The sequence below is a fragment of the Myxocyprinus asiaticus genome, chromosome 3, assembly GCF_019703515.2.
Source record: "Myxocyprinus asiaticus isolate MX2 ecotype Aquarium Trade chromosome 3, UBuf_Myxa_2, whole genome shotgun sequence".
Classification (NCBI taxonomy): domain Eukaryota; kingdom Metazoa; phylum Chordata; class Actinopteri; order Cypriniformes; family Catostomidae; genus Myxocyprinus; species Myxocyprinus asiaticus.
In genome coordinates, this window is record NC_059346.1 from 48,164,758 (window position 1) to 48,177,787 (window position 13,030).

General features: G+C 36.1%; 1 protein-coding gene across 5 annotated transcripts in view; it reads right to left on the minus strand.

Annotated features, from left to right (window-relative positions):
* The window catches only part of LOC127421257 (active breakpoint cluster region-related protein), a 290,552-nt gene that overhangs the window by 82,405 nt on the left and 195,117 nt on the right, over positions 1-13,030 (minus strand). For all 5 annotated transcript variants that reach the window (XM_051664144.1, XM_051664153.1, XM_051664160.1 and 2 more), the window contains 3 exons: positions 11,703-11,777; positions 336-433; positions 87-218 (listed from right to left, as the gene is read on the minus strand). In XM_051664144.1, coding sequence (XP_051520104.1) covers positions 87-218; positions 336-433; positions 11,703-11,777 — 305 coding nt within the window. The remainder of the gene's footprint in view (positions 1-86; positions 219-335; positions 434-11,702; positions 11,778-13,030) is intronic.

Sequence of the window (13,030 nt, forward strand, 5' to 3'; positions counted from 1 at the left end):
TGGTTTAAACCAGTCTGGTGGGGTCTACTCATAGACATGAGCATTAGCTGTTTTTGGTTGGAATAAAATGCTGCTGTTTGACCTACCAGTACTTGGCCCTTGCCCATGATCTTGTCCACAATCTCATTATCGTCCTTATTGAGTTTTGATTTGTCATAACACTTCTCGTAGCACAGGATTCGCAGACATTGAGAACCCTCCAGCTCAATCTCAAACTCCTATTGGAGGAGAAATTGATTAATCACAGACACTGTTAGTCTGATTGGTCTGGTGACTCTTATTTAGGATCCGTAAATGTAATTTGGTTATATAACTGACAAACTTTATTCACTCACCTCGTTCCACTGTGGTTCGGTTGTGTCTCTGAACACACGTGTTTTGGCTTTACTGACGAAGTAACCAAAAGAGTCCACCTCCAGTGTACAGTACAGATCTATAAAGACAATACACAGTGCCTTCATTACATAGGCAAAAATAAATAAAATGGATAGCTGACACAAAATTCTGATTGGATGACCAGCATTCAAAGCCTCTGTATATAAAAAAAAAAAAAAAAAATATATACAGGTATGCACACCTGTGACCACTCATCAGTTAAATTCTATATTAATGTGTCAAGTTGCTACACTGTTTTCAACCATAACCAGCCTACAATTAGGCTAATGAACTATATGCTTATTCTGAGTACTATTAATATTGATAAATGTAGATAGTTTTTGAACATTGGTGACTTTTACCATATTGCTGTTGCTGCTATTATTAAAAAGCAATGGATCGTGGTCAGGGTGGATGGCACAAGGTTAATTTGACACAAATGAAAACAAGGCTGTGACAAAAATATTGTCCATTAATTTGTTTGTACTGTTGTAATCAATCGTCAAATGATTAGATGAGACCTAGGGCATAAAGTACAACCAATTGAACCAAACCTTAAAGCCTAGTTTTCATTAACTTTTAATTAAATATGCTGTCTACCCTGACTAAAAAGTCCAGAAGTCCATGTGTTAAGGCCTTTTCACACCGGAGGCCACACGATTATGCAAATCGCCAACTAATGACCCTTTCACATAGAAAGCAATGCGAATTTTCGCCATTGGCACATTCACACCTTTAAAATAGTTGGTGCTAATCGACAAACAAATTACCCTGGTACAGTAGGTGGCTCAACACAACTTTGATATGGTCCACCTTCTGTCTATGACGTAAGGAGAAAACTACTTAAAGGATTGCAAAACAAACATAGAATCACAGTACGAGAGTCGAGCAAACAAGCATATTCTCTAGCAAGCTGAAAAAAGATGGATTTCTCTTTAAGCAGCAGTAATGATGAATTTATTGTTATTTTGCTCAACGAGAAAAGGAAAAGAAAAAAAGTGTCGATACTGGGTTTACCCTGTTCTTGAGAGGAGCTCCACAGACTGATACAGGAGTTGAAGTTGTATCATGATCCTTTCCATCAATACTTCAGAATGTCTATTGTGAATTCGAGACTTTGCTTTAGCTGGTGGCACCCTTGTCGGTCCGTTCTAGAACGAACTATCGCAAACCCATCGACCCTGAACAGCGTTTGGCCGCGTGTTAACAGTATGTTTGTTTAAAATGTTATAGAATTGTGTGTCATTTAAGTCCACAGTGCAAGTTGTGGTATTTTTATTTATATTTTGTGTGTCCCTCAAATTATTGTCCACCCTGTTATATCATGACACTGTGACATTTAATTGAACATATACATTAGCAAGAAAATGTATGTGGCCCCTTTGGAATTTGCTGGTTTTCTACATTAATTGGTCATAAAAATGATCTCCATCAAAGTCACAAATATAGACAAACACAATGTGCTTAAACTAACAATACACAAACAATTACAGTCTTTCATGTCTTTATTGAACACATTCCATTAAACTTTTGTATGTTTTCCATATAGTAGACTTATGAACAGAGAGGTTAACCAGTTCCAATGATTCCTTCAGGTCTTTTAGCTGTTACTCTAGGGTTCTTTTTTTACCTCATTGAGCATTCTGCGGTGCCCTTTGAGTCATCTTGGCTTGACGACCACTTCTAGGGAGAGTAGCCACAGTACTAAATCATCTCCATTTATAGACAATTTGTCTAACTGTGGACAGATGAATATCTAAGCACTTCAAAATCTTAGATATTCTCTTCGAGAGCTTTATGCAAAGCAACAATTCTTGGTCATAGGTTTTCTGAGATCTCTTTTTTGCAAGGCATGGTAGATGTCAGCAGATGCTTCTTGTGAATAGCAAACTCAAATGTTTGAGTGCTTTTTATATGACAAACTAGCTCTAACCCACACCTCCAATCTCGTTTCATTAACTGGATGCCAGGTTTGCCAACTCTTGACTCTAATTAGCTTTTTCCAACCTACACAGTAAATGTTTGAATGGTGTATTCAACAATACAACAATTTGTTTGTTATTAGTTCAAACAGATTGTGTTTTTGTTCATTATTGTAACTTAGAAGAAAACCAAACCAGATTTTAAGACAAATTTATACATAAATGCAGGTAATTCCAATGGGTTCACATACTTTTTCTTGCTACTGTATGCTATGAAATGACATCACAAACAAAGGTGGTGACATTAGCCATTCAGCAACATTATTTTAAGTTATTTGAACTCTTGTTTTATTTATGTTACTTTCTTCTTCTGCGTTTAATGTCGGTGGTCAAAACAGCTTTCTGTGTTTTAGTGCCACCAAATGCGCTGGCAATGGTAACTGCAGTGGTTACTGACGTTATCCAGAGCTCAAATTTTATTGGTCAGGCATTTCATTGTTAGGCTAAGAAAAAAAAAAAAAAAAATCAACACACTCACTGTAAATAAAGCTTTGTTTTTCAGCATTCGAATGTTCGCTCCAAGTGTGAATAGCGTTAGTAATCCATTGTTTCAATTCAAAATGTTAATCATGGTGAGAAATTGTGACAAAGATTCGCATTTGGTGTGAAAAGGCGTTTTCAGTGTTTTTTATTTATTTATTTATTTTTACTACATTTAAGGGTGTTTTAGGCTCTAAAAACATATTTAAGCACTCCTCTTCCATAGTAAAATAGCTGTAAAACATATTGTAGTTTCTCATGACTTCTTTTTAATAAATGTGCTAAAAGAATATTCTGGGTTCTATACAAGTTAAGATCATTCAGCAGCATTTGTGGAATAATCTTGATTACCACAACAAAATAATTCAGAATTGCCCCTCGTTTATTAAAAAAAGGAGTTACAGTAAGGCACTTACAAAGTGAATGGGGCCAGTCCATATACATTAAAATAAACACTGTTTCAAAAGTAAAGCCACAAGAAATAAACAGTGTGCATGTTTACATGATTTTAGTGCGATAAAATCGCTTACTGACATTATCACTGTAAAGTTACATCCAATACCGGGATTACATGGTTTTGTTGATGACAACAAAGCTGTAATATTGGACATAACTTTACACCGATAAGGTTATTTAGTGATTTTTAATGCACTAAAATCATGCAAACATGTACAGTATAATGTTTATGTCTTGTGGCTATACTTTTGAAATGGTTTGTATTTGCATTTATGGACTGGCCCCATTCACTTCCACTTCCAAGTGCCTCACTGTAACCACAATTTATGCATTTATTTATTTATTTTTTAAGAAATGCTTTTTAAGAAATGCTGTTAAATGAGCTTAACTTGTATTGAACCCAAAACATTCCTTTAAAAATGAAAGCAAACCAATTATTAATTTTGCTCCTTAGAATAGTGCAATTTAAGAAAAATAAGACTCAATTTGATTAATTTCTTTGCATTTATTAATCAAGGTATAGTGTTGCTCTAACTCGTTATTGAATGCTTCACTGTGTAGACATGGTATCAGCACTCACAACCTTGAAAGTTTCCCCCCTCCAGTAGGACCATCTATTATCAAATACATCCATATAATCAATACTGACACAAAATGCAGTATTAGAAAATGTTGTTACACCACGCTACATACACAGACAAAGACATACACACACAAAGTAGCAGCATTTGTCCAATCCATCTACTCTTTTGTAGCTTACAACACAGACAGCAACATGGCTCACGTTCACACACAATTCTCTCATGACAACTGAACTTTATCACATCATTATAGTGGATATGTCCTTCTGACAACTTGATGCATTACAATACACTGTGACCCTTGACCTATCCAACACATGGTGTGTTTTGTTGAGACCGTAAAGAAATGAAGCGATGTGCACTTAGCATGGAGGTGGGGTCAGCGTTAAAACCCATCGTGGAGTTTGTAAACACAGGTTTAACATGAGCAGGTAGTCAACCAGGCCGCTGGTAATCGACAGCCTTGTCTGTAATGTGTATGTTAATTAATGAGGGGTGGGCGTGTCGGTTTATGAGGCTGTGTAAGCACACACACATGCAAATGTGCACATACTATAATATGTATATAACATATGCCATTCTACCTGCACACAACAAAGATGTAGGCTCAACTTACGCTGCCTTTAAGTCATGTCACAATGATTTTATTTAAAAGATGAGTGCACATGATCGCCACCACAATGCTGTAATTACCAGTGGGAAAGTAAGGATTTTCTTTGAGCCCTGACTTTCCAAGTTGGAGGCGTGTCAGTTACAGTTTAAAGGCAGAAGTACACTGGTATTGGTCATAATTAGTTTTCAATGAGATTGACTAAACAGTTTACTTTCATCATATGTGTATGTTGATGAAGAATAGTTAAAAAGCTTGCCAGAAATAATTTCTCATTTAGCCAGTTTATGGGGTGACAGGCCAACCCAACAAAACTACATTTCAACAAAACATTTTTATGGCAGCCCTACAACACTAAAATACATATATAAAGCATCAATTACACACCTAATGTATACCATTTGTTCTTTTTATTGCCGGTGAGTGAAAAAATATACAATCGTTCAATGCACTAAATCTTTATTCCACCCAAAATCACTTGAATGGACATCACATCTTAAATCTGACTTTTGAACCTTAGGGAGGAAGAAAATTCTCAAGAGGACTTAAAGAGAGCATTAACTTCCTCAAAAATTGCATTATATAACAAAATATCAAACCAAGTGGCATTTATTTTAAAGAAATGTAACACCAACAAACTTTAAGCAAATCAATTCAGAAAAAGAGGTTTGTCAGAAATGATAAAAAAAGGGCAGATGCTATTTGCACCCTGGTTCAAATGGTGGTAGATACTATTTGCATCCCAATTTAAATACTAACACATAGTATAGAGACATCACTGCAGTGTGTTTATTGTTTTGTGTGTGTGTGTGTGTTTATTGTATTTGAAGTCCTACATAAAACCCTACACCAACCCCTACCCCTAAACCTAACCTACAAAAATTAACAATGGATTTACTACAGTAACCATAGTTTATTGATGGTATTTGAAGTAAAACCATAGTAAGCACAAAATTAACCATGGTTACTTCAGTCATGGTAACTACAATACTACTATAGTAAAATCATGGTTAATTGTATAAAAACCACAGTTTCCGCAATAAAACATGGGTACTACCAGTTATGGTAACTACAATATTACTTCAGTAAAACTATGGTTAATTTCCGTTAGGGCTTAACCCTACCCCTAATCAAAGGAGTGATAAAATCTAGAAATGACTGATGCTGAGCTGAGGGAGAAAGTCATCACTCCTCACCCCTCGGCCCAGAATTGGAAAGGGTGCGACCGATAAACCCTGCCTCTTACTCGGATCAAAGCCTTTTCTGAACCTGCAGACTGTTGACACTGCGAGGAAATCAACTTTATTCTCATCGGCTTTACTCTCCACTCCACTGTAGCGACTCAAATAAGGCACTCTGTTGAAAATTTGTATGGCTCCACCAGACTACTGGGGTGCAAATAGCTGTGCTAAGTTACACCTGATTGCAGATAGTCACTCCTTAAAAAAAACAATATACATATTGATTTCATAATTTTTCGTAGTTTATCGCGATTAATCGCAGATTATGAAAGTGCTGAAATTTGACTCTGAATATACAGTACTTTTCCTTCAAAATGCAATTATTTCCTTCTTAGGAAAGAAAACAAAACAATTTGTAACAATATAATACTTTATTAACATTTTCCAAACAAAGCCCTCCACAGTATAAAGATAGAAATGCACTAAAATAGCACCAATCCAAGTAACATTAAATGTTTCCCAAAGTCTAAGTGGGAGTTTGACTAATTAAACTAACTAGTCTCTAGGCATTAAATCTCTTAAACTCTCATCCTCCACAATATTAATCAGCTGCCAGACTGTGGCTATCCTCTTTGTTACAGTATTCATGAAGCTGTGTTTATGATTCGCGTCAGGGCGTCAGCACCAGTATCAAGCGCTGCTTTGTACTCCCCATGAAAAGTACTTGCAGACAAAAACGTCTCATTCTGCATTTGATTATAGTAAAGATTTGGAGTGCTTCTGTGGTAATTAAAATACGCCTTACATAGGCTGAAAAAAACTTGATTTCTGTCACAAGTTCTATCTAGGCTTGTTTTGTACAGAAAATAGCACCAAGAGCTCCTTTCCCAATCACTTTATCACTGAATCACTGTCATGTGTGTTTGTGGTGTGTGCCTCAGTGTAATGACTCCAGGCGGACACATCACAAAGGTTCTGCCCTTCCAACCAGTGTTTATGCTGGTTTATGCTGTATTAATGGTAAATGCGTTATTTTCTATTAAGAAAAATTAACGCGTTAAACTTTAATTAATCGCATGCTTAACACGTTAATTTTGACGGCTCTAATTTGGACACTTTCTTGTTGTCAAACTACGTGAAACATGTCTGTAGTTAATGTGATGAATAACATCTGCTAGAGCACTTAAAAAGAACTGACTTAATGCATCCACTAAAATGACCTTGAGAGCAGTTGATTAAGTGACTGAAATAATACTGTAGATAAGAAAAGTGATCCAGCCAGTTTTGTAACTAGGATTTTACGGGCCCCAGCGCAAAACACTTGTGCGGATTCCCGCTTGGAATTACGCCTGTAGATACGCCACTGGGTCAAGCATAATTTATTTGCAGTCATGCTTGTTTTAATATTTTGTATCTAATGCAACAACATTCAGACATTATTAAGCGTAACTCAAGTGTCCAAATACACTGTATACATATCATCTTAAAAGCTGCAAGAAAGACAGACCTGCCCCAACCACCCACTCTTAAACCCATTAAAAAGACATATTAAGGAGACCTTTAACCAAACTCGTCCTGTGCCATTCAGTAGTCCTTTCTTTCAAACATCAAACATCTCCACCAGGATTTCTCAATGTTTTTCCCATTTCCTGCAGCCCTACTGGCCTCGCTCTCAATACTAAAACATGAAATAAGGCCAGCTATACCCCTCCTCATAGTCAGAGGAGGTTTTGAGTTTTTAGCAGTGACAGGCCCAGAAACCTAGTTCTTCAGAGAACAGGAACTGTATTTATACTGCATGAATCAGGACACTGAGTGGACCAGAACGGTGAGAGAAGGTGACCAGATTTGTGGATAGTGACCATTCAGTGTAACTCTATCTTGAAGGATAGCGGCGCTTCTGTGGAGCTGCAAGTTTTTAAAAGGGTCCGGTCGTAATAGAAGGCCTTTACTGGGCTCATAAAGACTGATATAGTGCAGTCATTACTCTGGCCATGCTGCTGACATGCCGTGAGAGGTTTGTAGTAAAATGTTAAAATACATCTGAAGCACATGTAAGACAGCTTGTGTTGAAAAGAGGGTCCAGTAAAAAAGTGATGAATAATTAATAATAAAAAGAAATACAGTACTGTGCAAAAGTCTTAGGCACATAAGATGTTTCACAAAAGCATTTGTCTTAAGATGGTTATTTATATCTTCAGCTTTAGTGTGTCAATAGGAAATATAAATGTTAGACTCCCAAATATTACTTTTGCAAATAGAATAGAATAGAATAGAAGAACAGGGAGCCCTGCAACAGATGTCATGATCCCTACAAAGCCCCCCATTGAACATCGTGTCAGTCTGAGATTACATGAAGAGACAGAAGCAATTGAGACATCCTAAACAGATAGAAGAACTGTGGTGAATTCTCCAAGAAGCTTGGAACATCCTATCTGCCAACAACCAAGAAAAACTGTGTTCAGGTGTACCTGGAGAATTGGTGCTGTTTTAAAGGCAAAGGTGGTCACACCGAATATTGATTTAGCTTCTTTTTTTATATATTTACTGGACTTTGTATGACATTAATTGATAAATGAAAACTATTTATGTCATTATTTTTGAAGACATCCTCACTATGCAACATTTTTCACAAGTGCCTAAAACTTCTGCACAGTACTGTATATAAAACATATAGGTTCAGCACTTAAAGACAATAACCAGGGACAAATGATGCAGTATTATACAAAGAGTGTAACTGTTTATGATGTTAAATTTGACCCACATTTTTATGGTTGCCAGTCACACAAAATGGCGGATGGCAAGTGTTGTCATTAGGGGGAGTATCCCATTCTCGGGATGATGTTCTCAGATGAAATGATATGGTGATGTGCTGACAAGAGCCATATGGCAGCTGGTCCATCCACACACACACACACACACACACACACACACATCCTGCACTGTGGATGCGCAAATGAGTTTGACACTCTTTTACCAGTAAGAAATTCATACTAGGAACAAGCAGGAGTTCAGCTATGTTGTTATATTTACACTTTAGCTTATTATGTGTATTTAATATAGAATGATAAACACTATAAACAGTGTATAAATACATACAGATCTGAATATGTGATTAGACACGCTTTAGTGTAATAAGATATTTACGTCATGGAAGGAAAGGGCTGAAAAGTTACATTTTTGGTTTGAAAAATTTGGGGATTTCACATTTTATAGGTTTAGGTAAATTTTTGTTGTTTTATTTTTATTTAATAATTTTAGAGGTGGTGAAAGAATTTTTGACCACTGTTTTAAGTATATTTTGATAAATTAATTGAAATATTTGTAATAAAGTCGACTGGAGGACAGATGTCCAAAACAATCACTGATCCCTCATTCCATGGCCTAAATTTGGAAGGCCAAAACACTGAATCTAGAATTCTTGTTCTGAGATCCATTGCATCTTCCAGTAATTTACACATAGTGCAAGAAAAAAAAAAGAAAAAAAGAAAAAAAGAATCGGCTAATTGAACTCCTAGTGGATCCTAAATCAAACTGAAATTAACAGATGTGAGAAGAGTGAGGAGAAGGCTGCATTAGATCAGAGAAAGATGACACATTTGCAACTGAGAAAATTAATTTCCCATAAAAACAACAGAATCAGAATGAAACCAACAGAGAGTCAACTACTGTTAGTGTTAAGAAAAAAGAAAAGTGGTTTCTCCCACAAACTGTTTTTATCAGGAAGCCAATGTCAACAACCCATTTTGCATTCATGGCCCAAAGCAAGGATTTGGATGCATTTCTTGTCAGAATAGATGGAGGCCTTGAATAAGATGCTGAAAGGTGAATTTATTCAGCGTCTTAGACCAAGTAACCTCCTCTGGTTAAGACAGGAACTGCATTCCAATATAAAAAGGTATTCACACAGCAACACCTGTATATCCAGAACACACATTTACACTGTCACCTAGTGTACAAGATGACCACAAAGCCACAAACTCCATTACATATGACATCAGATGAGCCCTACAGAAAAAATGTAACTAGAAAGCAGGCATTTACTAGACCTCAAAACACACTTACACAAAAAATGGCCCTTTTGAATCAGTCAGTAGTCTTTATTCAGGAGAGGAATTATATTGTGTAACTCTGTAGGGCTTTTTAACAGATATCTGATTGTTATCAGACCCAAGCTTATTCATAGAGCCTGCTGGATAATATGAAAAAATATCAAGAAAATCCACATTAGATGATAGCTTTTTTCTGTAGTAAGATATTTAAAATTAATGCAAAGATGTACTACTAAAATTTTTTTTGTATTGTTTTCCTGTAAAACTATACAAGAATCCTTAAAACAAAATACATTTACTTTAGGACTACAGTGGTTTTATCCATGTCTTCTGAAGAAGTCCAATCTGTTTAAGTTGAGAACAAACCAAAATTTAACTACTTTTTCACTGTACATCTTGCCACAATCATGATTTCAAGCTCAATTACACTTCCTAGTGCTTAACGCATGCGCAGAGCGCTAGATAACATTAGGAAGTGTATTCGAGCTTGAAATCAAGATCGGCAAGGACCCAAAATCAATTGGATCACTTCAAAAGACATGGATTAAACCCCTGTAATCATATGGATTAATTTTATGCTGCCTTTATGTGATTTTTGGATCTTCAAAGTTTTGGTCACCATTCACATTGTATGGACCTACAGAGCTGAAATATTCTTCTACAAATATTTTTTTGAGTGTTCAGCAGAAGAAAGAAAGTCATACACATCTGGGATGGCATGAGGGTGAGTAAATGATGAGAACATTTTCATTTTTGGGTGAACTATCCCTTTAAGTTTGAATATGTGAAAAGTGTGAATGGGATTTGAGACCTACAGTGAAAGGGACTTCAGATTCTGACTGTTCCTCCCACAAAGCTATTATACAGCTTCAGAAGGCTTCTAGGCTGTTTTAATGCAACTTTTCTATTTTTTTTTTTTTTTTTTTTTTTTTTTTAGAGCTTGAAAACCCCTGGCAACTCTATGCTTCCAATGTATGGAAAAGAGCATTTTTTCAAAATACTAATTTTTTGTTAAACAGAATCAAGAAAGTCGAGGTCATATAGGTTTGGAAAGAATATAGGATGTGCCAATTATATTTTTTTACATTTTTGAGTAAACTACTCTAAGCCTGGATAGGAGAAAATACTTGACCTTTAAACTTGTGGTTTACCATTAAATTTAATCATTTGTCTTGTGTGAGCAGAGTGGAGAAAGATTCGGCTCAATCACTGTCACTTTCAACCATACTAAAAATCATTTATGTAACAGATGAGATAGGCAGACACAAGTTCCCATTTGTGCACACAAATCTTGTGAAACTCCCACAGCGCACTTACAGTATTTTATCCTTGGCAGAGGCTTTTCTCTGTGTTATCGGAAAGTATCAAGAAGAGACACCCTATCCTGTTCTTTTGTGCCAACTCTCAACTGTAGGCTCCAATCCTGCACAGTTTGTCTCTAGGGGGCTTATGGCTTCATATATGTTACTGTGGTCATTGTAAATGATGCAGTTCTTTGGTTTATTCTTTTGAGCATTTGTTTACTCAACCACAGTCACTTTCTCTAAGCACGCCTGCTACACTGATACTCAATGTCAACGGCTTACTGATGGAGAGTTAATCTTATGAGAAAATATGAAAAATAATACTAAAGTTTCTCAGAACAATCTTTCCATTCTTTCTTTTCCCCCTCAACATATGATGTCAATTACTTGTTCTCAGGGTAATGAAACTGCAACTGTATAGACAGCGTTTCCCAACATGTTGACCCTGCCCCCTCCCGCATTGCTAGTGGACCACAGACTACACTTCGTGAAAAACTGGTCTACACAGTTGTATTCTTTCTTTTCTTTAAAAAAAAAACAAAGGTATTATTTTTAAACAGACACTGAAATTTTATTACGAAGGATAAATGTGTTTTCAATATTCTAAAAAGAGAACAACATGTAAACACACACACAAATTTTGCATTAGGAGTGAAAAATACAAAAGATGGTTTGACTTACTGGCTGATTCTTTAAAGCCTGTGGCTTTATGGACAATCACATGCAGGAAGCCATACAGACCAGGAGATTCTTCATCTGGAAAACACAAGAAACACTCAATAAGTGAGAAAGCGAGAAAGACAGAATAATGATTTTATGATGTGCCCAACTCTTATAAGTGGCAGATAACAGAGCTGTTCATCTTGCTTACCTAAAATCCAGAAGATAATTTTCAATGGGTTTTCCAATATCGGTTTTCGATTTATAAGTAAAATAGTGTTTGTGGTTAACATTACTTGAAGTAATTTACACAGTTTTGTTCTACAAAATAAATGGCACACAGTCATACCTTATACTTGATGCCACTGTGTGCTTTTAAAGGTAAAACATAAGGACTAAAATCCAAATACCACACTCAAAAAAAAAAAAAAAAATGCTAAAAGTCCATTGGAAATTCTAGAGGGAACCCATGGTGAATAATCCTTCCACTTTGGCCTAAAATTTGACATCATGACTGAACAGCTCTATAGAAAAAAAGACACATATGAGAGCATCCAGTCACCCACATGCTGCAAAAACACATACATACTACTAAAATTAGAAGCAAACATGGGCCTGGCCACCCAAGAGCTAATACAGAGCCCCTTAAGGAACATGTTAGTGTGTGAATGTATGGAGAACAGAAGATCAGAGTATTCCTACAGGGAGAGAAGACACCTGCTGCTGTTTAGCACTGAAAGTGCTTTACGTATCTAGTCACCTTTATTTCCCTCTCTGCCCTCATCAGTGAGGCCGGTGGAAAATATGTGAACAGTTGGTGTCTGTATATGTGTTTTAGTGTGAATACTTAAGGGATTTTCAATTTAAAGGGAATGTATTTCTTCCTGCCCAGTATGTGGCGATATGCACAAAGAATGTGAATAATAAAAAATTTTTTAAAAAAGAAGTGAAAGTGGAGATTTATAGTAAAAAAGGACCGAAATATTCATCTGTCACCCACACTTATCATATCACTTCTAAGATATGGATTTAACCACTGGAGTCGTATGGATTACTTTTATGCTGCCTTTATGTGCTTTTTGGACCTTCAAAGTTTTGGTCACCATTCACTTGCATTGTATAGACCTACAGAGCTGAAATATTCTTCTAAAATAAATCTTTATTTGTGTTCAGCAGAAGAAAAAGTCATAAACATCTGGGATGATATGGGGGTGAGTAAATGATGAGAGAATTTTCATTTTAGGGTGAACCATCCCTTTAAGCTTTAGTCTGGATAATAAATATCAGGCTATGCATGTGTTTGGATTGCTCTGATCCATATCAGGCTTTGCTACTCACCACACTACTCA